This window comes from Mycteria americana, chromosome 15 (assembly GCF_035582795.1).
Source record: "Mycteria americana isolate JAX WOST 10 ecotype Jacksonville Zoo and Gardens chromosome 15, USCA_MyAme_1.0, whole genome shotgun sequence".
In the NCBI taxonomy this organism is placed as follows: Eukaryota; Metazoa; Chordata; class Aves; order Ciconiiformes; family Ciconiidae; genus Mycteria; species Mycteria americana.
In genome coordinates, this window is record NC_134379.1 from 2334279 (window position 1) to 2358345 (window position 24067).

The following is a 24067-nucleotide window of genomic DNA, read 5'->3' on the forward strand; positions in this document are numbered from 1 at the left end:
CCAACTTGTGAAGTGGCTTGTTCCAGGACGCAGCCAGAAAAAAATGTTGCTTTTGCTCCTTGCTGGTACCCAAAGGCTGTCATCTCCGGTGAGAGCTCCGCAGAAATACACGGGCAGGGAGAAGCCCTCCCGTGACGCGGGAGAAGCCTTGAAGGTTGACAAAAAGGGCCTTAAACATAATGAAGCTGTGTAAGTGAAACCTTCTTTGTGGCTAGGATTTGAAAGATGCCTCACCGAGTAACATATAAAATATTCTGCAAGCGCTTAAGGTACTGTCCATTTGGGAAAGCCCATGGGGAGCAGGAAGAATGATCTTCCCCTCAAATCCCACTGGTGTGCTCGCAGCAATCCGGAGTTAAACTGTGGTTTAACTCTCTTCTTTGGTTTCTATAGATCTGAGGATGCATGAAAAACTGGATTGGGGCGGGGGGAACAGACACTCATGTAATGTATCTTCTCTTAGAATGTACACAAGAGGGACTTTGCAAAGCACTACCTACAGGTATTAATACCATTGTACTTCTCCGTAACGTAATCTCAATGGGTATTTCAGGTGAATTCTTTATTTTGTAATGTGCTTTATTAGGCAATTACACTTTTTATAGGTCTAACTTTCCTTTTTGTTTAAAAGTCAGTCTTGATGCTTTCTTGGCTGAACATCTTCCCCTCCCCTAGGTACTTATAGGTGTATAAAGTATATATAATTATTCAAAATGGAGAATTTTTACCTTCCAATTTTTATAGAGAAAATACTGTTAAATTACACACAGTCCATTTTTTAGGTGAAGTTTAATTTTGAAAGCAGATTTCAGTTTTTAGTATTTTTTTCCCTTTGAAATGTCATCCTTTCAGAATGCCTCCAGACTAGTGATTAGTCTTGGTTTTTAATCTCTAGTTCCTTTTCTTACTTACCGTTTCCCTAGCGCAGTTTAACTCATGATAAAAATAGTGATGAGTGAAGTGTATTTTTTTAAATGGGTAGTCAGTCTCCTATGATGCTTGTTTGTCACTGAAACCGGGGCCAAGAGACACAACCATGAAACCCGAACGGGACGCAGCTGCTGGCAAAACTCACTTTTATTTCAGCGGGCCAAAACTTCCTCCGTGCTCATCTGCAGAAGCAGGAGGAGATCTCCCTCTGCCAGCGCGGGACTGCGCTTTGTACTTGGGATACGGAAGGACGCCGAGATCCATGTGTTGATATTGTTGGAAAAAACGGTGTGGAAGTATTTGGGGTTTTTTATGTGCGGTTTTGTCTACGTGTGTCCTGGATACCGGATAAAAGAAGGGTTTGCAGGGGAACGGGCTATACCTAAGTGCATATGGGGAACGGGCTATATCTAAGTGCATACGGGAAACGTCTTTGGGGCTTTGGATGCCCTTGCAATGCTGAGGGCTTTGCAGTAACCGTTCACGGTGGTGTCTCCACGCGCAGGTTTGGCGTTAATGCAGTTTGTGGAGCCTATGGCCAACCTCGTGACTTCCCTGGCCAGAGGGGTTCAGAAGGCTCTCACGTGCCCGTGTGCCACCAAGCCCCCCCAGTAAGTGGCCTTGGGCCTAATTTAAAGTCTGTGAACTTCTGCAGCTGTCCTCGCTGACCACGCTGGACCTCGAACTGGAGCCTAGGAATTACTGAGCGCCGTTTCCTTCCCCCGGTGAGTAACTTTAAGCAAGTGGCATTTGCCCAGTCTGGTAAAACTCTTGTCTCTGCAGTAAATTTGAAACCTGACTTCTGGGTCGGAGCTGATCAAAGCCCCCGTATCAAATTCACTCTGATCTAGACTTTTATTCCAACCAGGTCAGGTTTTACTCCTGATCCAAATGAGGTTGAGGCCATTTGAGCAGTTCTGTATCAGTGATAACTATTTCAGCCCTAGTGGCTTTTAGTCTGGGGAAACCAGAAACCTACTTGCGCTGCAATCCTCACGTGGTTCAGCTTGGAGAAAACCTTTAACCATGGCTGCTGTTCCTTACAACCTCAGCTGTTCGGCTGGGACGTCGGAAGATAAATGTTTTGAAATAGCCAAATTAATTGCCTGGCTTTTGTGATGAGGATCAGGAACTGCGGGACAACTGGATGGCCTGTAAACGGATTACCCAAGTGATGGGAACGGATCACAGTATTCTTCTCAAGACTGAGGTCCAGATTTGTTTAAAGCCACTGCTCGGTATTACACCATGTTCTCGCTGTTACTTGAGATACATTAGGACAGTTCTGAACAGGAAACCAACACATGTTCTTGTTTAATCTTTATTGATTTTTTTTTTTACAAGTATAGAATCTCATTTAAATCAGATAGCTATCTCGGCATCCAGCAATCTGCGTATTCCTCCTTCAGAGATGCAACAGAGGACACAAATGTCTCATTGAGGAACGGACTTGCCTTGCTCTGCCTTGCTCTCCTGGTGGCCCAGTTACACTCCAACGAAACCAGTCCCTTCCCATCCGCAGGGAGGGGAGCGACGTCCAGGAGGCAGCGGCTACGCCACGGAAAGGCTTCTCCCACGTCTCGGGTTGGAATCGTTCTCGTCGCATACAGAACAAGGCAAAGCCTTCTCCGTAAAGCCATCCTTGTCCGGGAGGTTGAACAGATCGCCATTTTGCGCAGAAGAATTCTAGAATGCAACATAACCTTGAGGACATAATGAAGTGATTTAGAAATGGGCTAAGGCAGATCACGACCATACTTAGAGCTAAGTAATCAAGCGGTTTTACCTACTTCCAATTTACTGGTTGACTGAGTATTAGAAAACACAGCCCAGCCCCTTCGGAAGGGGGCCATGCACACACAGTTTCCTAAATGTTTCTTTGGCTGTCCAGTGCGGGGAGGGTTAACCTCTCGCTTCTGTCTTGAGCCACGTTTGGACAAGATCTCTGTTTACTTTCCACCCACAAAAAACACCAGCATTTTTCAGTAGTGTAAGTGTATTCCAGGACTATTGCCCTGGCATGGAATGAGTGAAAAAGGATCTTGTATTTATTTGATTTGAATAATTCAAATTTTATTTTACTTGTGGCCGACATGGACTGACTTCACTCTTTTTTTTTTTTTTTTTTTTTTGACTTTTAATACAGATTAAGAGCTGACTAAAGATCTCAAACACTATATACTGAGAGTCACTACAGATGTTAAAGAAAACACCGGCACTAGCACCGCAGCCCTGCACGCCTGCCTTCCTGGCTCTTGGAAAAACCCACTGCCGTAGAGTAGGACCTCGCTCGTTCCGTGCTAGTGCCGCTCCCTAGCCACTACAGGATTTTGCAAGGAAGCAAACAAGCTATTAACGAAATATCCAGGCTACCGCATCACAAAGCGCACTTTGTTCATTAACTCTGCCAAATGCCTTTTAGGCCTTTCCTCGTAGGATACTAATAAACTGACTAAAAAAGGGAGGGAGGCTTTATGAAAGGAATAAACTTATAAGGAGACCTCGTTCTGCTAAATCAGAGAAATGCGGATGGGGGAATCCCTGTCGAGAGAAACGCTTTGAAGGGAATCGTTGGCCTTGCAGGTTAGAGAGGTGAGAATTAGTTGAGGTTCTGCTGTATGGTAAAGAACCAAAGTTGGCTGTAGAAGGAGAAGGGAATGTCTCCAGTCTGGTTGACTCAGAACAGCGTGTCCCTTCTGTTGTGCTTCCTGTCTGCAGTCACATTAAATTCCCCAGTAAGGCATCAGGGGTCTCCTCTCTCTCTCATAAACGTCTGGGATGATGCCATATGGTGTCTGTACCATTTTAACCGTCGTCTTCCCAAAGAGCTTCCTCTCGTAGTCTATCAGTTGCCTCCAGAAGCCCACGTTGGGGCGTATAACGGGGCGTCGCGATTTGACCCAGTTGTATGCCTCAAAGAGGGACACCTTGTGGTACTTCATCAGGTAGGCGATGCAGAGGGTGGCCGACCTGCTCACGCCAGCGGCACAATGGACTAAGGTGGCCCCGTGCTTCCGCGCCACGCTGTTTATCTTGTCGGCGACGCTGTCGAAGTACAGGGAGATGGGGGCGTTGGGCATGTCAGCCAAAGGCACTTTCACGTATTCAAACTGGGGCCAGTTAAAATTGGGAATCTCGATGGTCGCGTTGATTATGCAGGTGATTCCCCGGGAGAGGAGCAGGTGCCGGTTGGAGGCGACGCTGCCCCGGCTCAGGTAGAGCGAGGGGGTGATTTGGGCGATGCCCCCGAGGGCACCTTCGGAAAGCATTCGTGGAGCCATCAGAGTTCTCGGTAAGGAGTTGTGGCTTCTGGAGGTCATGGAGGATCTTGGCACTCACGCTTCCATTATGGGAAGAGATCCAACGGGATCTTCAGCCAAGGGAAGGATTGTCTGGCCTGGTGGTGCTAGGACAGCAAGAGCTTCCTCCGCTTAGTCACTGCAAAACACAAGCAACGCCACATGAGCGGGGCAGCTGCCCGATGCAAGGCAACAGGAAAACCCAACTCTCCCTGCTGTGGCCTGGACAACCTCCTGCTGGCAAACCTCCGTGGGGTAAGGCGGTTCTGGGTTTGCACAGTGCTTATTACCACGGGGCCCCCAGGCATCGCCCGGACAGATAATAACAAAAAAGTCTCCCAGCCTAATTAGCTCCAATTACTTGTCGAGGGTTTGGGCAGCCTACCTGTGGGCCTGGACAGCATTTCACCCGGCTCAGCACGTGGAAGATTAGCTAACGCCTTCTCCATGCGCAAAAGCAGCAACTTCACAACTGGCCAGAGGCCAAGGGGATGGTGAGAAACAGCTCACCGGGGCTGGATGCAGATGCCAGCAATTTAGATCGCCCTGCCCTCTCCCCAGTGCCACCCTTCTCCTTTTTTAGGTATACGAAAGGCCCCACCAAAGTACATAAACAGAGGAAAGTTGCTCATTAGAAAAGGCAGTGAGTCATGTCCATCCAGATCAGTAATCAGCTCTCATCTAGGCTGGGGAAGTGTGGAAAGAGTGACCTGGTTATGTCAGAAGCGGAGAGTAAATCCGAAGCAGAGGCTGGGACAAGGGAGGCTCTTTTCCTGCTGCTTTCATGACTGACTAATGCTTTGGAGAAGGACAGGCTCTGCAAAGGCTTGGGTTCGCCTGTGTGAGCCACGCGCTCCTGCCCACCTCCGCTGGGGTCCCCAGGAAGGACCCCCGCTTTTATTTCCCCTACTCCTTTAGGACTTTTCCAAAGCCAGCGGAGAAGCCGCAAGCAAGGGGACAAGCCCCGGGGCATTAATAATTTGTAAGTCCCTTTTAGCTTTGCAGTCTCCAGCCAAAGACGTGCCGTGGGAGAGGCTCCGGTCAGCGCGGGCTGGGGAGTCCCTGCTCTGCCCAGGTACGGCTGAGCCCACCGAACCCTCACCGGGCTTCGCACGGAGGAGATCTGGGGGATGCTCAGCGCCCCGGGTGAGAGGGCGTCTGTCCCTCCAGCAGTTAACGCCGGGTCAGAGAGTCCTCAAAGGGCGGAGGGACCCCGACTGCGGCTCCCCCGGCCCTGATCCGCCTGCATCCCGCGCTCCGGGAAACACCGGCAGGTCTCAGCAGCGGCTGGTAATGCTGCCAGTGGATTTTTGGCATGGCTTTGCGGTATGGTAACTTAATGAGCATTAACACGGTCTCCTCTGTGGCTTGTTTCCTGCTGGCAGCTACTTGAGCAGCTCCTGCAACCATGGGCCCAAAGTGCCGGCGCTGCAAGAGTTCGTGCCCCGACAAGAAGATTTTTGCTGCAGCTGTGAGCGCTCGGCTTCCCCTGCGGACACCCCCCGCCGCAGTCACCCAGCTGGAGCAGCAATGAAAGGCACGGTTTTTCAAAGGAATAAAGTCCTTTGAGTAGGGGAAATCCCTGCTCTCAAATAGCTGTTACCGACAACGCAAAGGATTCGGGCACTCACGCTCAGTAGCAAACTGACCTGCTCCAGATCACCGACGGGCACGCGGACGCTGTGGGCTGCTGAAGCTGGGATGTCTCATAGAGCGCGTCCAACGCTGCGCTGGGGAGAGAAGAGAGCGTGGCGTTTACTGGGATCTGTGCTGGACCCAAACAGGATGCCAGGCAGCCCCCTCCGCTCAGGTACGTTTAAGCCACCCCATTTAGGTGTTGTCCAAGAACTGGGAAGGAGGACCACAGCTTCCCTGCCCGCTCCTCGGGAAGGCACTTGCTGCCCACAGCATAATGCCACCAATTGCTGACAACACAGCATTCAAAATCACGTTAGGCCCAGAGGAATCCGAGGCTGGCACAAAAGTCATGACTCAAAAAAAAAAAAAAAAAATAGTTTAAGTAATTAATTTGCTCTAACGTCTCCTTTAGCAGTCACCAAGGCTCTTGCCTAGTCCCAGACAGGTAGAGCGGGTCTGCGTTTCTTTTGACGGTGCCCAAAGCACACCCTCCGGGCAGCCCCTCCGCAAGGGCTGCGCTCCCCGGTCCCGCTCCCTGGGGCACTGCGGGAATTACAGGGGCAAACGGGAAGGGGCAGAGCTGGTGCCACGAGCCGCAGCATCCCGCTCCTGGGGAGCGGAGGACGGGGACAGCATCCCCTTCTTTTATTTCTCCAGCCAGCCCAGAACTAACACAAGTCCCCGGCGTGCAGGTGAAGCAGCTGCCTGCTGGGAAACGCTGCTGGAGCAGGGGAGAGCGAGAGCGATGCCCGTCCCCAAAACAGCCCTGAGCAAGGCAGACCCTCCCTCGCCCTCCCTGCTGTCCCGCAGCTCGTCCATCGGCCGTCAGCAAGGGGCTGGCGGCTGCTCCGTGCCCGCCCCGGGACAAGGGCGTGCGGAAGGAGGGCCAGGGAAAGGACTCGGTTTCCCTGTGCGTGGCCTTAAAATGATGAAGGAACCTGCACGCTGAGCTCCGGAGCGGGAGGGAAACGGGCTGGCTTAGCTTTGCAGCCAGGGGCGGAGAAGGGAGAGCCGCTGCGCCTGGTGGGTCTCGGTGCTTCGGGACGGCGGCTGGCCGGAAAGGCCTTGCACGGTGCCGTGGAGAGGCCCGTGCCGGCACGGCCGCGGTGCAGGGCTGCCGGGAGGCAGGGCGGGCCGGGAGGCTCTGGCAGGCGCTGGGGAGCTGAGACAAACCTGCCGGGGGCCAAATGACAAACCCGAACGGGATTTTTGCCACCGCACCTCCCTTGAGGATGGCTGGGAAACGTTAGCAGAGGGCGACCCGCAAACGCGCTGCGGGACGGCAGGAGAGGCTGATGGGTGCTGCCAGGGCCCCTCGCCCCGCTCGCCTGCCACGGGCCTGGGAGCAGGGCAGCAGCGCCCTGCCTCGCTCCCACGGACCGGGGCACCCGAATCTCTGCCCCAGCGGGGCTCCGACGTGCTGCCCGGGCTCGAGCGCGCCCGCCTGCGCCGCCTGCTCCTGCCAGCCCCGTGTCCTCGCTGCTACGCCCGGGCTGCGGCTGCTCCCCAGGGGGACTGGGAGCGCACCTCGGGGTGGTTTGGGAAGGGCTTTGCTGCTTTCCATAAAGTGGTTCCTGTTTGCAGGCAGCAACTTATCCGGACATTTGCATGTGACAGGCTGGGCTCGCTCTGCAAACTCTGCTGCCGCCGGGCTGGCAGCAAACTGCCTGCGCACGGCGTGCAGCCCGCTCCCGAGCAGCCACCCGAGACGGCATCGCATGGCGGCCGAGACCGACGGTCAGTCGGACGAGCGGCTTCCTGCTCCCGGGAAGAGAGGAGCAGTGCAAGGGAGGTGTCCGTCTGTCCCACCTCTGCTTGCTGCCAGCAGCGGCGGGGGAACGGGGCGGATTTTGGGGCCAGCTGGGAACGCGGGCGGGTGCCCACAGTCCCGTGTCCCAGTTACACACCGCTTCCCTGCGGCTCCAAATGGCCGACGCTGGGCAGCACTGCCTCTGCTCCAACCAGCTCTCATCCAGAAAGAGTTAATGTTTTGGAGGGAGTTCATTATATAAGCGAGAGATGAGGCTGCCGTGCTCCATCAGACCACGTCCCCGGTAGCCGAGGATGCCGCCCAGCCGGCCGCGGCAGGAGCAGATGCTGGAGGAAAGGTGCTAAGGGAGAGGGGCAGGTGCCAGCAGCCCTTCCCGTGCTTCTCGGCTCTCGCAGCAGGAGCTGGCTGGGATGCCACCGACTGCGACATGCTGTCTCAGGCATGTGACAAAGCCGCGGTCTTCCTGCCCACACATACCAGGCTGAGCAGCTGCTGGCTTGCAGGGAGCCTGAAAATGAAAGGGGCCTCGTCTGCCTCGGATGGCAGAGGCTGCGCGCTGGGTGCGGCTCCTTGGGCTGATGATTAGGAGCTACTACCAGGCTTGCAGCTGCGGGTCTTTATCTCTCCTGATAGCTGCACCTTCTCGTAACCCTCCTGCCTGGCCCCAGCCGGCTTCGGACAAAGGCTTGCCTGAAGTCTGCTGTTTCGCTCCCGTGAAACTCCATTTGCCTTTCTCAACACGCTTGCTTTATCCTGCCGTGTCCCTGCTGTAATCCAATACTGTTGCTCTTCGTGCAGTAGTTCCCGTCATTGTGCTGGGGCAGAGAGAGAAGGAAAAGAGTGAAAAGCCTCTTCCCAGCCGTTGCTGTGTGCAAAAAAAAAAAAAAGAGAGAAAAAACAGCTGAAGATCACATGAGGCACGCACGCAGCCCAGCCCTGGCTGTGCCACCTGTGGTACCTGCAAAGGACAGCGGCAGAATGGGCCAGCACAGCGGCAGAACGGGCCAGCACAGCGGCAAACCAGCTCCTCGCACGGGCACGGGGAGAGGCGCTGGCTGTGGGTCCTGCTGCGCCTCCTTCAGCCCCTGCACAGGGACGGGGAGAGCGGCACCGATACAGCCGGTTTGCACCATCTCGTGTAAAAAAAAAAACCCACATCTCCTCCCGTTTCTTCTTGGTCTGAGTTTCTGAGTGGTCGCGTAGGCTGGGGTGGTCACACAAGCCTGCAGTCAGCGTCCTCGGGGTGCCGGAGCCTGTCGCAGCTGGCTCGTCGCCGCGCGTCGCCCCGCGAAGGGGCCGCGGGTGCTCCCTGGCGCGCTGCACCTGGGCTGCGAGACGGCACGGGCTGTCGCGCCCGAACCAGGGCTGGCTCTAAAGGAGCAGCCGAAAGCCGCCTTCCAAAGGAGACGGGACGTGGTTGTGGTTTCCTGCAAAGGGCTGAAATTCCCGGAGGGTGCAGCGTGGTCCTTTGGGCAAAGGCCGGCTGGTGGTGGGCCGGCAGCAACCAGGTATTCCTGCCGTCGCGTCCTCGTTTGCTGAGCTGACTCCAATTAATGGATTAATTAATCTTGTAACAGCCCTGACCCACAGCAAATCCCTTTCTAGACTCTGCCTTGGTCTTCCCCACGCACGGAGACCGGCTGCCACCACGTCCTCACCCTGCCGGGCTGTTGGGGAGGGCTGGGACCCCCGGGGTGGCACGGGGTCCCTGGCCCTGGGGACGCGGGGGCGGCACCAGTGCAGCCCCCTCCCTCCCCAGCAGATTGGTGGGTTCTGCCATTTCCCTCATCTGCATAATCAGGGGTGGGGGAAACGAGTGGGTAATTACAGCCTGGAGATCCCTCTGGTCTTCAAAGCCTCCAGGTCCTTCCCACACAGCTCCTGACCAGCACCGTCCTTGGGTGCGAGTTTATGGTGAAGGGGCAGCTTCTCCAGCACCCGCTGCAGCTGGGACCTCGTCTTGCACCCACCGCCTCTCCGCAGACCCACCGCTCCCAGCCGCGCCGCGCAGGTAAGTCCGGCTGGCTCGTACCGGGCACTGCGTGTGTTTCTGCTGTACCTTGAGGCTAAGCTGCGTGGTTCACCTGCGGTTGGATCTGCCGGGAGAAGGGGCAGGCGCTTTGCCCGTGGTAGCTGCTCCCGTGGAAGCTGGTGGTGTGCGCCTTCGCAGGGCTGGCCGGTTTGACGCTGGGTCGTATCCCACCTGGGCTGGATTTCCTGGCATCAGAGCGGCTCCTCTCCAGGCAAGGGGCTTTCAAAAGCAATACAACAATGCTGATGTAATGGTTTGCGTATTGGGTGGTCCGGTCCCTCAGAAAGGTTGCTGCTGGCAATGCTTATGGCTCTGTTCCTCCAAATCTTGCGATAGCTGCAGCTTGTTTCTCTTGCTTTCGTTTCCTGGGAACGTGGTCCTGCTAACAAAGGCTGAAATTCCCACAGGAAAGCATTCCTGGTTCCTGGACCTCCCGAGAAAGGCTTGAAAACACCTCTGAAAGCTCAAAAGACCCAGGCAAACAGGCAGATGTTAGTTAAACACGCTCTGATCTCTAGGACAGGAGGGGAGAGCCTTGCTTGTCAGTCTCTAGACAATGAGTTGGCAAGTCGGAGCTTCTGGTTCCTTGTTCTGGTGCTGCTGGGTGGTTTGTGTGAGTTTTTTGGTTTGTTTTTTTTTTTTTTAATTTTCTTTTTTTAAGGGCTCCTCTGGCTTGAGAGCAGAGGCTGTGACTTGTTCCCGAGGGACTCGAGTAAGACTTGCAGTTGGTGTAGGACTGTATGTCGGTAACGTGGCAATGTAGCTGGTACCTGGCAGAGGTGGGAGCATCTCCCAGGCCCTTTTTCCCCTGGACCACACGAAATTCTGCAGATGTGCGACTCGGTAGCCAGCTCACCAGGTGGGAAGGGACGGCTGGTCCTGCTCCCAGCTTTGCTGCTGCCCGCTGGGTGCCCCGGCTTTCCGGCAGCCGTTCTGCTCCTCTTGCCCTAACGCTGCCGGAGGGCTGCGGCTGAGCAGGGCGTCCTCGGAGGGGTGCGGAGGGCAGGGCCGAGAGGTACTCGGCAAGTTTAGTGCGTGGGGGGGACCAGGGGAGTTGCGGGCCCTGCTCTGCTGATAGAGCAAAGACGCCGAAGCCCCTGGTTTATTCCCAGAGCATCATCTGGGATTCGAAGCAGGTTTGTGGGCTGGGTGTGTGAAATGTCAGTACTGAAGCAAGCCTTCTCCCCCTTCCCAGGAGAGGAAAAGTTATTCATTTTAGAGATGACAAATGCTCTCTAATGCTGCAGTAAAGAGAAGAGTCAATACTGCAGGCGCTGAATGAAAAAGCCTGCTCAGGGCTCTTCCTAGCCAGGCTGAACAGCAAATTGCTTCAGAAATGGTCTTGGAGAACGGCATTTAAAATACATTTCAGCAGAGAGCACAAGCTGCAGCCGTTCTCAGGGTCAGGTCTCGCTCGTGCTGAGTCCATGGGAGCTTGAAGCGGGCTCGAGGCCATCGGCAGGCCTGCCTCTCCCAGGCGTCACAGCAGCGTCCGCAGCTCACCCGGCAGAGCCGAGAGGGGAGAGGATGTGTGGGAACCGCCGGCTTCTTGCTCTTCTTCCTGTCCCTCGCGCAGCCGTTTGCTCCGCTGGGGTCTTTGCTTTCCTGCCCTCGGTTGTCGTGGACGTGCTCCTGGAGCTGCTAGAGCCTCCTCTCGGGCGCACGGTTCGGAGCCGGCGGCACATCCTCGTGACGGAAGGGACAAGCGGTTTGGTTTTGAAATGGAAAAGAAGGAAGGGGAGGCAGGAGGGGACGGTGGGGTGATTTGGGCTGTGACAGAGGATGCCTCGACTGAGCCCTGCCTGATTCCTGCTTGCAGCCTGCGTTACCCTCTCGGGCGAGCACAGGATGGAAGCTGTCAGATGTTAAATCACGATAATAATCTGTCTACCCAAAGCTCCGAGTAGGCCTGGCTGCTCATACGGCACCCGGCACAACTGGGTTTCCCGCGCTTGCAAGAACACACTGGTAACTTCCCAAAGGTTTCGTGGTGCGTTTCAGGCACGACTCCCCTTTACACGGGAAACTCGCAGGGTACGGCTGCAAAACATCCCAGGCTTATCCTTGCTCAGTGACCCCAGATCAACCACACCGAGTCCATAAGCACGAAGTCTTGTTTCCCCTGGTGCGGCACTGCCTCCTCCGCACACCTGGAATTCGGGCTGCTCCCATGACCCGAGCCAGCTCTCGAGGCTGCAGGGCTGACGAACCCTCATTAGCCCGTCCCAGCCTGCTGTGACGCTGCCTTTGGAGGGGTGACAGCGGACGCTCCTGCGTCACGGCTCACCTCCCTTCCACGGGCACCGATGGCGTGCCTGGCGCTCCGGGCAGGCGTGGGTTGGCTCGGGCAAGGCCAGGACTTCGCGAGCCTCACCCGGCTGCCTCCTGCAGCCCAGGAGCAGCATCCTCGCTCTTGCGGCCGGTCTCTGCTCGTGCTGCAGGCGCATCGCACCGCCGAGCCTTGGTCTGTGACACTCGGCAAACTTATGAGGGGTTAACAAGCAATTGCAAAATGCACGGATAGCATCGCAAGCGTTTACAGAGCATCGGGGCGTGTCTTGCAGTTGGCTGTAAATCAGCCCAGCGTGCCCAGCTGATGAGCTCCTAAATGTCTAGCGGTGCTCTACCAGACCCTCAGCCCCTCCTCACCCTGTCAGCCGAAGCCGGGCTCCCTGGTTTGCTATTCTCCCAGCACCAAAGGAGCAGAAAAAAATGGGTGGTGAGGTTTTTGGAAGGATGGGAGGATGCTACTTGGCCCATCGGCCAGAGTCCCTGCCTGCCTGCTGCCTGCGTGCCCCTCCCAGGCAGGGGGAGGCAGCTCCGTGGACTCTTCGTGCACGCTGCCACTATTTCCTCGGCGAGGCAGCAGAGCCTGCCCACGGGCGCGTTACGCGCTCCCTGCCACAGCCGCCCCCTCCTTGCCGCTGCGGAGTGGGAACGGGCAGGGCTGCTTCCTCTCCGCTCGACAGCTGGATCCTGCCAGCTGCCAGCAAAACCGCTCGCCGCGGGGAGAGCTCCCGGCTGGCGCGCAGGGGCAGGGATGGAGCGAGACGGGGAGCAGGCGCGGGTGCGACCTAGAGCACGCCGGTATTTATAAACTCCTGCGTGATACAGCCGCTCTACTCTGGGGACAAGCTTCCCTCGGCAACCAGCAAGAGGATTTTGTGCAAGAAAAACAAACCATCTTGCTTTTTAAAGCAGTGCCTGTTATTTTGGAGCCGCTGGCTCCTGGTCGGCTCTAAGGCACCACGCTCTGCGTGCCAGTCGCTTGGAGAGAGCAGCGGGGGCACAGGGCTCGCCTGCCGGGCCCCAGTACAAGCCAGTAGTGTGGCCATCTGCATCTTACTTAAAAACTCTGGTCGGGTGCATGAAATGCTCTTTAAAAACCAGGATTAAGCCTTGAGGAGGCATGAACGGGATCCGACAGTTGTGTGCAGCCTCAGTTCTGTAGTCGGCTGAACACCAAAGGCTGTTTTCGAACCCCAAGTGGAGATATCATCTGTTCTGAAGCGCTACAGCTTATTTCAGCGCCAGCTGATGACATCTGGATCGCAGGTGGAGTTTAGAAAAGCTGCCCTGCTCCAGTCCCTGCTCCCTGTGTCCGAGTGTGCGTGACCCTGGGGGTGACGTGGACGGAGAGGAGCCGGGGCACGCGGGGGGAGCGGACCCATGCCCGGCTCTGGCTCCCAGGGCGCTGCAAGATGGAGCCTTGTTTTTCCTGGGGACGTGCCCTGCGCAGTCAGAGCTGACAGGAGGGACGCAATCTCTTCCTTATTGAGCAAAACACAGGGACCTGGTGTGTTTGCTCATGTGTGACCCTGCTCTCTGCTGGGACCAGGGCTGCTCAGGTCTCTGCTGCGGGGGGTTGTGCCTCCTGCTTATGTGGCAGGGCCGTGCACTGGGGCAGCAGCTCTGGGCTCTGCCCCGTCCCTGCCAGCCCCCCTCAAAACCCATAAAATCAAAGGCAGCTGCAAATTCACTGCAATGTGCCCTGGAAACTGTCTGGTGCTTCCATGCTGGCGCTCACCCGGACCTTTTCCAGGGGCACTGCCAACTGGTGCACGCTCTGAAGGCAGCCCCGCTTCTCCGAGAGGTCTCGAAGCCTGGCACCCCCAGTAAACCCGACCTGTGACGTACCCCGCTGGAGGAATGCCCGGCAGGCAGGCAGGCAGGGGCTGCCCACGCTTTTCAAGGCCAGGCAGCGTTTCGGCATGGGGCAGTAAAAGCAGGAAGGGAGAGCAGCAAGAAAGCAGGATGGGAACGGGCTGGTCGGCTGCGCCCGGCTGCCTGCCCGCAGCAGCTGTAAGGAATGAGGTCACCTTCTGAGCACATCGATGGGGTTGCTTAGGGTAACAGGAAGGGAGGCCAATTTTAATCAATTAATTGGAAATCAAGTTTACATGCAGTAGCAAATGCTTCCCATGTAAGCAGTGCAAGGCCAGCACCCCTTGCCTCCCAGTACGTAGCGCTCTCTGCTCAAGGCTTGGTGCAATTGTGTCTTGCTCAGCAGAAAGGACACTGAGCAAATGCAAATTTCCGTTGCGAACCGGGACTCCTGCCCCTGTGAGCTGCTGCTCGGCCTCCCCCCAAGGGGAAGGGACCCGCAGCCACCCTCCGTGCTGCGGGGTGGGATGTTGACAGAGGGGAAAACTAAGTCTCATCAGTCCCGTACCCCAACCCACCCGGCTGCGGGGCGCAGGGCTGGAGCGAGCACAGCGGCACCTGTTGAGCCTTCCTGCTGGGAAATTAAAACCTGCCTGATTATTATTTTTTCTTCTTTTTTTTTTTTTTTTTGAAGTGGGGGAGTAGCCGTGTGGGACTAGCCCACGAGCTGTAGTGCTGGCACTCGGGAGTGCTCTGCAGGCACCGCTGCTGGGGCAGCCACCCCCAGCCCTGCGGTGCCCGAGGAAGGGTGGGCAGTGCTTTTGCCTTTCCAGTTTAAGGCTTTATTTCCAAGCAGCTGGGGCTGCTGTTCAGAGATTTCTCAGCTATTTTCAAATGCCAGAGCCCTATCTGCTAGTTGTTCACATTTCTGTTTGCATTATGGTTGCTTGGCGTGTCTTTTTTTGAAGCGATAAATCAGCGTGTGTGTGGCGAGGGTTGTGTACCTGGAAAGGAAAGGGGCTGGGAGAAGCTCCCGTACCTGGTTCAAGGCATTACCCCCACCTTCTAGGGAAAACCACCCTGGCAGGCAGCCCTGCAAGGAAGGCCCTGCAGCAGTGGCAGGAAGCCTGGAAGGCTTCTCCGCTGTGCTGGGGAAGGGCCTCGTGTAGATGGCTCTTCTGGGGCCAGGGCGTCGTGAGCAGGAGCGAAGCTGCTCCCGGTACCCGCTGCCTTGCCCAGATGCCTTCTCCCCTCTCCTCATTCCCGACTTCTGCCTGGATGCCCAGGTGCACCATGTGGGTGGTTCCCTGGGACAAAGCTGGTACCGACTCTCAAAACAGAGGTCTGTTTGAGACTTTCTTGTGTTAGCTTCTGCATTTCTTTCCTCCCTCCCATAATGTCTGGCTTAGATGATTTCCCCCCCCCACACACACCCCCCCTGTACGTCTCCGAGTACTAGAGCAGCGTGAGCTCTCTGCCTTTCCAGCTCTGAGATTCCAGCTGGGATCAGGTATTGAGTTAAGCCATGCAAATTTCGGTATTGCCCTTACTGATAAGGAAGCGGTGCCACAGCCCGGATCAGACCCCACAGAGCAGCAGGGGCTTGGATGAAATCCTTGGGATTTCACCTTTGTTTCTGGAGGAGGGACGGGATGTGCGTGCCCCTGTCCAGGACCCAGGCGAGCCCTCGGGGGCAGGAAGGACAGGCAGAGCTGCACGTTCACACCTTCCAGGCGTAAATCGATTAAAACCTGCTGCATTACTGCTCCCCTCCTGACGTTCGCCAGGGTCGCGTTAGCCAAGTCACAGCAGCAGATTTCTGCCGGTGGGGAACGGCACGTGCTCTCCAAACTGGGGACTCCTGGGTCTTTTCATCGCTCGGGAGCCGGAGTGCCACAGAGCCTGTCCCGGCCCCCGGGAACGCGGCACACACCAAGGTGGATGGAGAGGCCCTGAGGGAGGAATCCGCTCCCTGCCAGAGCAGGGGCAGCTGATCCGGTGTATCATAAGGGAAAACAGCGTTTTGTCAGTGCTAATCCCTCCACTGTCCCCGTGGCAGTGGCATTAGGGATAAACTGAACTTGCAACATGATATTAGGACATCTGTCAATACTCGGAGCTTCAGAATAAAAGACTCATTTGCTGCCCAGTCGAACAGGTTATAAGCCTTCCCAATCTCCCTACAGCCAAATACCACTCATTCATTACTAGTGTTGCTCACAGCAGCTACTCCGGAGCTGAGTCAAGGGCCGTGCACGCAACCGGTTTGGTTTTGAGGCCGGCCAGCCGCAGGCACGCGCCAGGGTTCGCAGGCACCGGGGTGCCCTGCGAGCCGGAGGTGCCAGGGTGGCCGGCACCCCCAGGGTGGAGGCCGGGGACGCGTGCTCTGCTCCGGCACTGCCGGCAGCACGCGTGGGCCGAGGCTCGCTTCCCCGTCGAGGAAACACCCGACCTCTGTACTCGGCTATTCTGGCGCAAATCGGAAGCGACTCCCTCCCTCCAGCCGGGCTTGCTCGGGGTTTAACCACCCGCCAGCCGGTTTTTTGCCTCGTCCTGTTCTTCTGGGCGCCTCCCGGCCGAGCCGCCTCGGTGGTCCGCGCTGTCCCGCCGCGGCCAGCGCCGGCCCTGGCCCTGCGGGACCGTCCTGGCCCGGGAAGGGCCGCGGCCGGGCCGGGGGCTGCACCCAGCCCCTCCGCGCCGGGCGCTGATCCGGGCTCGCCACGGCCCGAGCGCCCCGCGCTGCCGGGGGCAGCTCCCCGCGGGCCGGGCGAGGGGCCCGGGGCCCCGGGGGGAGGCCCGGTGGTCTCCCGGGCAGAGCCGGAGCTGCCCTCCCTCCCGGGGAGGGCACTTTAAGGCGCGTTTACCAGGGCGAGCTGTAAATAACGCAGAAGCGGCGTTACGGCAGCAGGGACGGCCACCGACCGCGGCAGCCCCCGGCACCCCGGCCCCCGCCGGCCGGAGCAGCCCTGGCAGGGGCCGGGCTCCCCCCACCCCCCACCCCGCTCCCCTCCTCCGCCCCCGGCGGGGCCGGGCGCCCCCTCCTCGCCCACCGCCTCCCTCCCGGCGGAGGCCCGGGCGGGCGCACTCCGCCCGCAGCCCGGCCCCGCTGCCCCCGCGCTCGGCGCGGGCCCGGCCCGCTCTCACCATGGCTCCTCGGCGGCGGCTCCGCGCTCCCTCGCGGCCGCGGCGGGGCAGGACTTTTATCGGGCGGCAGCCGGGCTCCGGCTCTGGGGCTGCCACCTGACCGCGGCGCTGCCGGGGCCGCCCTCCGCCCGCCGAGCGGCGGTTACCAGGCTACGGCGGGGCCCGGCCCGCCCGGCTCAGCCCCCGGGCGGAGGCAGCTGGCGCCCGGCCCAGCCTTAAAGGCGCCGCTGCCCGACGGGGCCGGGGCCGGGGCCGGGGCCGAGGGAAGCCCTGCTGCCGCCCCCCGGCCCCGGCCCTCTCGCTGCGGGGACGTGGCGGGGTGCCCGTGGGGATATGGCGGTGTGCGGGGACAAGCGGGGGTCCCTGGCGGGACGTGGCGGGGCCCCTCTGGGGACATGGGAGGGTCGCTGTGGGGACGGGGATGGGGATGTGGCGGCGTCCCTGTGGGGAGGCGGTGGGGTCCCTGTGGGGACGGGGGTGTGGCGGGGTCCCTGTTAGGGATGGGACGTGTCGTGTCCCCGTGGGGGCCCTGCCAGAGCGTGTGGGGACGAGGTGGGGTCCCTGTGGAGATAAGGCAGGTGCCCCGTGGGGAGGGGGACGGCCCTAGGAGAGGGACCTGAGCCGGGTTTTTGCGGACTCGGGACATCCCCAAGCCACGGCCGCTGCTCTCTCCTCCCTGCGCTGGGAACCGGGGCAGAGGACGGAGGGTGGCCCGGGGGGCTGCCCGTGGGTGCCGCGCTGGGGGCCAGGCTGGTCCCTCGCTGGCGGCGGGGTGGGCGAGGGTCCCCGAGGAGGGGGGGTGTGGGCAGGGGGACCCGCACGGCGAAGGGGAGAGTTTGGCTTCGGCTGGAAACCGTAGGGCGAAGGTGGAAGGGTCTGCTCCCACCCGCCTCAGCACCATGGCAGGGATGGGACAAGGCTGCCTGGCACAGGGGAGAGGAGGAGGAGGAGGAGGAGGAGGAGGAGGGGGGCAGCCTCCACTTTAACCCCCTGGCTGCTGGAGCGAAGCGTTGCCACCCCGGCCTGCTTTTGTTCGGTTTCTGGTTTTGTTGTCGCACGTTCAGACCGAAATAGCAAAAATCCCTAATAGGAAGCTTCCCCTACCCCGAGCCCTCTGGCTTGTATCTCACTTCAGCAGGTTTCATGACTCAGCAGCCCAGATGGAGCCATCCCTCACAGCCCTCAGCACCAAATCTGTTTATTGCTCCAGAGGCTGTTTTTCCAAGAGCCTCGCCGCTTTATAACAGCCAGCGCTCTTCCTTAAAACCCTGCCTCTCCAGCGAAGGCTCTCGTCACACTCAGCGCAGAGGTGGGCGAGGAACAAAAATAGACAAATTAAGAAAACCTCAAAAGGCCAAAAAATGAAAATGTAAGGATTTCGGCTCTGCAAGCTCGAGGTTTGCTTTGCCTCCGCGTTGCATCAGCTCTGCTCTGCTCTTCCTCTGCTGCCTTCCTTGGAGCTGCACCATCTCGGGGGCAGAGACGAACCCCCGGGCGATCTCAAGTCTACCGAGAAGCTGAGGAATGGGCTGAACCTCTGGGGGTGCCTCCTTGGGAGCTGGGGTCCTGGGACCATGCCCTCGGCTGGGGGCTCGGGGCCCTTGCAGTGCAAGCCTGGGGTGGTGTCGGCCGCGGGCAGCGTGAGGAATGATGAGGACGGGTTTTGGGGTGGCAGCCTCAGCCACCTGTGGGGTTCCCTCCCCAAGCATCCAAACCCCTCATTTTCCCCTCCATTTGACCGTCATTAAATGAGAAATAGGCTCTTGCACAGCCCTAGCCGCTGGTCCCGGGCGGTTCTTAACTACTCACACAAGTGTGCACTGATGTGTTTAAGGGTGGTTTTTAGTGCTGGTGTAACTTGGGCTTTTAACCTTCGCCCTGCCGGGAGCTTTATGTGTTTTTTAGCGTGGGTTAGAGGATGCAAAGAGGGAAACTTGGGAGGCCTTTGACCCAAGAACGGAGCAAATGCAGCGGGTACCAGAGCTAAAAGGAAATGTCAGCTCCTCCCCGCACTCAGCCCCAGCAAAGGGTTTGCTTGCGGGCGGCTGGGAGCGGGAGCGGGGAAGGGGCGAGCCGGGGGCACTCGGTGGGCAGGCCGGGTGCTGCCAAGAGCTGGCGTCCCCCACCCCTCCTGCGAAGAGCAATCTCAGCCAGAACGGGTGCGCGGAGGGGCTGGTGGGACCGAGAGGGTTTGCTCTTGAGCGCAGGGGAGGTGTCGGGCAGCGAGTGCTTTTTTGGATGCCCGCTCGCCCGCTGCCCTGGCGTGGGGGGCCAGCGGTGCCTCCGTGGGAGCCCCTGCCACAGGAAGGCAGCCCACGCTCCCATCAAGTACAGCCCAGGTTATGCGGGACGGCAGCAGCTCTCCTGTAAGGCAGGCACTTGCTGTGGGCAGGTTTCCCCCGCTTCCCGTAGGAACCTGGCATCTCTTGGAAGAGATGTGAAGACCGCGTTGGGGAAAAGACGCTTGAAGCAGAACCGGACCCTCTCAATTACGCCCCACGGTGCCTTTGGGGGCAATGGCATTGGAGGGGCTCAAACCCACCTTACCGCAGCCCAGCCCGGCCGATACGCACCGGCCGTGCCCGGCGTGCTGGGGTGAGTGCGGCATGGGTGCAGTCCTGGGCACATTCCCGAAGGGTGCATCTGGCCCGCAGTCCATTAGCTGGTCATTAGGGCTATTAGCTTAATCACCGGGGTGTTTTCCTGCCACGCTCTGTGATCAGCGCGATCAGCAGCCGCAGGGTCACGCAGGCCGCCTGAGTGGGGAGCAGATGGCTGCTTTCCGCACGGCCGTGGCACGCGTGTGCAGGGATCCAGCGCCATCCATCCATCCATCCTCTCCAGTTTCCATGGCTACGCCAGAGTTTACTCTTCCCCGCCTTCAGCCGCCTGCACGGGCGTGATGCGAAAAAAGGTCCCCATGTGATGTAAAAAGCCCGGGGATGTGGCACCTCCTGGTTTTTGGTAGCAACAGCTGCATCCCAGGGTGGTCAAACCACAGAGCAACGGGCACCGACCGTCCCGGCAGCGCTGGCGTCCCAGCCGAGCGGCACCTTTGCAGCGTTCGGGAGAGCTGCGGCACAGTTTTGGGGCGCTGCCTTCTCCCCCTCGCCTCCCTGACAGCAGCAGGGACCCGGGGGAGGCAGCGAGTGATCTTCTGGGGAAAAATCCAGCCTCGGAGCCATCAGCCACCTCTCGTTCAATGCGAGGTGACAGCGCGGAGCAGAGATCCCTGAGCAGGCGCTCAGGCTATGGCTTGTTAATGGGGGAAAACAAAACCTGAGCTTTAGGTCACCGCGTGCAATTTAAGTGGCCGAATACCCGTCACCGGAGGCCTCTCTGGGGAGGCAGAGGGATGTCGAAACATGGCGGGATTTTTGTTTGCTTTCCAGTGACACAAGGAGCAGAGGGGGTAGCGCATCCCAGCCCACGGGCCAAGTCCCCCTGGTCGGAGCAGATTGTGGCTCGGGGGCTCCCGGGGCGCAGTCGGCTGCGCGGGTGCGTGACCGTTTCCAAATCCACGGGTGCTCTGATTCACGGGGCCGGTGGGTGAAGTGGGAAGTGTTTCTGTAGCCCAGGTGTGTTGTGCCCAGCCGCGTTCGGCTGTGGAGAGCCACGCGTGCCAGAGGCTTAGTCACCTCCGGGGCAATCCTCGTGCCTCGCCCCGGCAGCCCGGGCATCCCTGCCTGCTCCTGGCTGCCTGGCCGGGCTGCCTGCGCTGCATGGAGCAAAGCACCATCCCCCAAGGCCCCTTTTCCCCCTGCTGTCCCGCCTGATGGGCTGTAGGTGACCGTGGGCTCTACAGGGTCATGGGGAGCAGCTCCACGAAGTTTGTTGCATGGAGGGGTCCCCTCGATGCATTGACTGGCCCCTCGTTAGACAGCGGGGGAGCAGAGATGGTGCGCTGTGCAGGGACCCCCTGGTACGGGCTGTGTTTTGGCAGCTCCCTTGGCGAGACGCTGGGCACAGAGGGGTGCCGGGGTGCTGTTTGGGCTCGGGAGGGTGGGGTGAGCTTCATCCGGGCGCTCGCCCGCTGAGTCACGGGGCTGTGCAGCCGCGCCAGCCAGAGCCATGGCGTGCATGCCTCCGGCCTGGCTGGCGGGTGATGCTCCACGTCCTTCCCCGACCCCTCTCCCCGCGCCCCGGGGAAAGGCTCTGTGGCCAGGCAGGGAAGCGAGGGCTGATGGACTGACGTGGCCCGGCAGCTCAGCCTCCCCAAAGGCGCTCGCTGCTCCTTGCGCCTCTCGCACCGTGGCTCCCTCCCTCCCCATCCCAACCCATGCATCGCTACCTGCCTCGCGGGCAGCCGAGCCGGGGTCTCTGCCCCATCGCAGGGACCTCAGCCATCTCCTGGAAGCCCAGCCTGCAGCGTGCTCCTGCAGAGCCTGCCCCGCCAGCGCCGCGTACGGGTGCGCCGAGCGCACGTCCCCATCGCGTTTAATGGGAAGGGTTGGGGAGCGCTGGCGCCTGCAGATGCTGGTTCGTGAAACGTTGACTTTCCAGACAGGCTTTGCAAAAGAAATGAGATGTTAGTGATTGTATGGGATGCCAGGCTGCTTTCTCTGGTGCAAAGGGTGATCCTTGCTTGGGGCCGGCGGGGAGCCTGCGGTGGAGCAGGCATTGCCTAACGGCTCCCGTGCCACAGAGGCCCGAACCGCTGGGCACCCCGCGTGCTCCGAGCTTGCGCTTGACCCCGCGTCTGGGTTTCTCATGCTTGTTCCTACTCCGTTGTTGCCTGTGAGCCCACATGGTGCTGACCCAGCGCTGCCGTGGTGTGCCAACACACGGCTGGGACGCGTGGTCTGGCTTGCAGTTCCCCTGCGGAAGCACGTTCGGCTCCGTGGGGAGCGGCCGGGCGGGACGGGGGCACGGCGGGACGGGGGGGCTGCAGGCATTTGTGTGCGTGAGGCTGCTGGTGGGTTCGCTCCCTGGCCCCCTCCATCGGCTCCGGTCGAAGGGAGCGGGGTGGAAACGCGTGTGCTTTTCCTGTGCCACCGTGCGCGCTCCCTCCGCACGCACTAATAAATCCGTGCTGGTTTTTCCCGGAAGGCCGCTGAACCAGTTTGTTGGAAGAGCAGAGATTGCTATGGGGCATCGCCGAGCGGTTTGGATTTTTCCCTTTTTCACGTCGCACCGGCCAGGAGGGCGGCTCTGGTGTTTCTTTAACCGCAGCTGAAAAGCTGCTGTTCCAGTGCCGTGGTGTTTGTCTCCAAAAGGAGGTGGTTTAGGTTTCACCAGCCCCACCTGACGGGAATTCGAGCAGGCGCTAAAACTAGGGCTTCTTGCGCCTTCGTTATCGGCGTTATCTGCTCCGCTGCAGCGGCCGTGCGGAGCGGGGGAGCCCGGTGCTGCGCTGGGGGCGGCGCGAGCCCCCGGCATCTGCTCCAGGCAGCCCCCGCGTCCCGGGGCTGAGTCACCAACGGGCCGAGTGCGTTCGCTGCTGGTGTGACGGCAGCCGAGAGACCCAAAAAAACCCCAGCACTGATGCTTTTAATGACAGGTGAATAACACGGCCCCGAAGAAGAGTCATATACCGTGCATACCTCATGCGACGGCTATTAGTGGTGACTAAGACTGTGCTGGGACGGAGCAGCGACTGCCTCCCCGCATTGCCCGAGTCCTGGCATAATTAATTCTGCAGGTACCCGTATCGGCACGTTAACCCAAACTGGCCGTCTTCCCGCCTGTCCCCAGCCTTGTTCCATATTTAATCTTTCATGTTCACCTGAGTCTCTAATTAAGCCAACTGCAATCCTTCGCTGAGAGCCCGCAGTGTATTAACGAGGTCTGGCATTCCCGGAGCGCCGTGCATGCGAGACCCACGCAGCAGCCCGCCAAAACCAACCCCCGGGCCGGTGGTTTTTCTGTTGTTCTCTCTTTCTCTCTTTCTTTGGTTTTTTTTGCCCCCCCCCCCCCCCCCCCCCGTAACACTGATCCCAAAGCAGGGTCTGAAGTGAGGGCCCATTAGCAGCAAAGTTCTCAAACCCAGCGTGTAGGGACTGTCTTTTTTGTTGTTGTTTGTTTGTTTTCCTTTTTTTACAGCAAAGTCATGACCGGTTAGTTTGAGGTATGTGAAAAGCGCTTTTATTGGGTTTCTTTTCACTGGCAGCAGCTGTCCAGAGAGCTCGTGTCTGGGTGAGGCAGGGCAGCACGGAAATCCCACGTGCCGCTTCCCAAGCAGCTGGCGGAGGAGCCGGCCCGTGGCCGGGGCAGGAGCAGCCACCGTCCTGCCCCGACGTCCCACCTGGCTGCCTTCCTATTACAGCATCCCCGTTAAAAATAAAACCACACGCCGAGGCACTGAATGGGGTTCTGATTTCCCTCGGTTGCCGCGCGGGTCTGGGTGATGGGGAGAGATGCGTGTTGTAAATAGAACAGCATATCCATGGCAACCCCAACTTTTCATTATTGTTAATTACTTGCACAGTGCCAGAGCCGCGCATGGCGCTTCCCAGCGCGGATAAAGATAGATCCCCCCTTTCAAAGCCTCTCCAAATGACATCGAGGCGACAGCTAGCTCTTGGGAGGCTGGAGCTGGGTCTGGCAGGCAGCGTCGGAGACATTTTGTGAGGAGCCAGGATTTAAAGGAGGAGGGACTGGCGTGGCAGAGGGGCAGCCAGGAGCTCGGGGGCGGCTTTTCTCCCGAAAAACACCTTCCCCGTGTGTCAGAAAACGGTTCAGAGGGGCCATAGCAGCGTGCACCCGGCTGGGAGGAGGGGGACAAAAGCCATGGGGAGAGGGGCTGCCCCGTGCTTGAGCACTGGCTTTTCTTTCCTCTCTGTTTAATGGTGATCGAGAGAGCACGGAGGGGAGGAAGTGCCAGCGGCGATTGTCACCGAAGGGGCAGGGATCTGTTGGCGTTGGCTTGAGCCCTTGTGCCCTGGAGGAACCTCCCGCAGAAAGCCTGCCCTCTTTAAAAACCAGCGCAGCTTGAGCTGGCTTCTGAGCGGACGAGCTCCGCCTCAGCTGGCAGCGTTTGGGTGGGTTTTGCTTGTGTGTTCGTTGGGTTTTATTTTACTGGAAGAGGTTTGAAAGTTCTTGGGTGAAGAGGTCCCTGTCCTGCCTCCCCCCCCCCCCCAGTCAGCCCGTCTGACCCCAGCCAGTGCTACAAGCGGCAAAGATTTGTACCCAAACCCCTGCCGTCGGTGT

General features: G+C 59.0%; 1 protein-coding gene across 1 annotated transcript; it reads right to left on the reverse strand.

The window, feature by feature from the left end:
- Positions 1 to 2804: 2804 nt before the first annotated feature.
- Positions 2805 to 17085, reverse strand: DUSP14 (dual specificity phosphatase 14). Its single transcript, XM_075517883.1, has 3 exons — positions 16919 to 17085; positions 5879 to 5959; positions 2805 to 4368 (listed from the first exon to the last, which is right to left on the reverse strand). Exon 3 carries the CDS (start codon positions 4248 to 4250, stop codon positions 3654 to 3656), a length of 597 nt encoding a protein of 198 aa, XP_075373998.1. The 5' UTR covers positions 4251 to 4368; positions 5879 to 5959; positions 16919 to 17085; the 3' UTR covers positions 2805 to 3653.
- Between the last annotated feature and the right edge of the window lie 6982 nt (positions 17086 to 24067).

Bases quoted from the DNA above. Each gene is read 5' to 3' on its own strand.
- DUSP14 (XM_075517883.1), bottom strand. From the start codon at position 4,250: ATGACCTCCAGAAGCCACAACTCCTTACCGAGAACTCTGATGGCTCCA.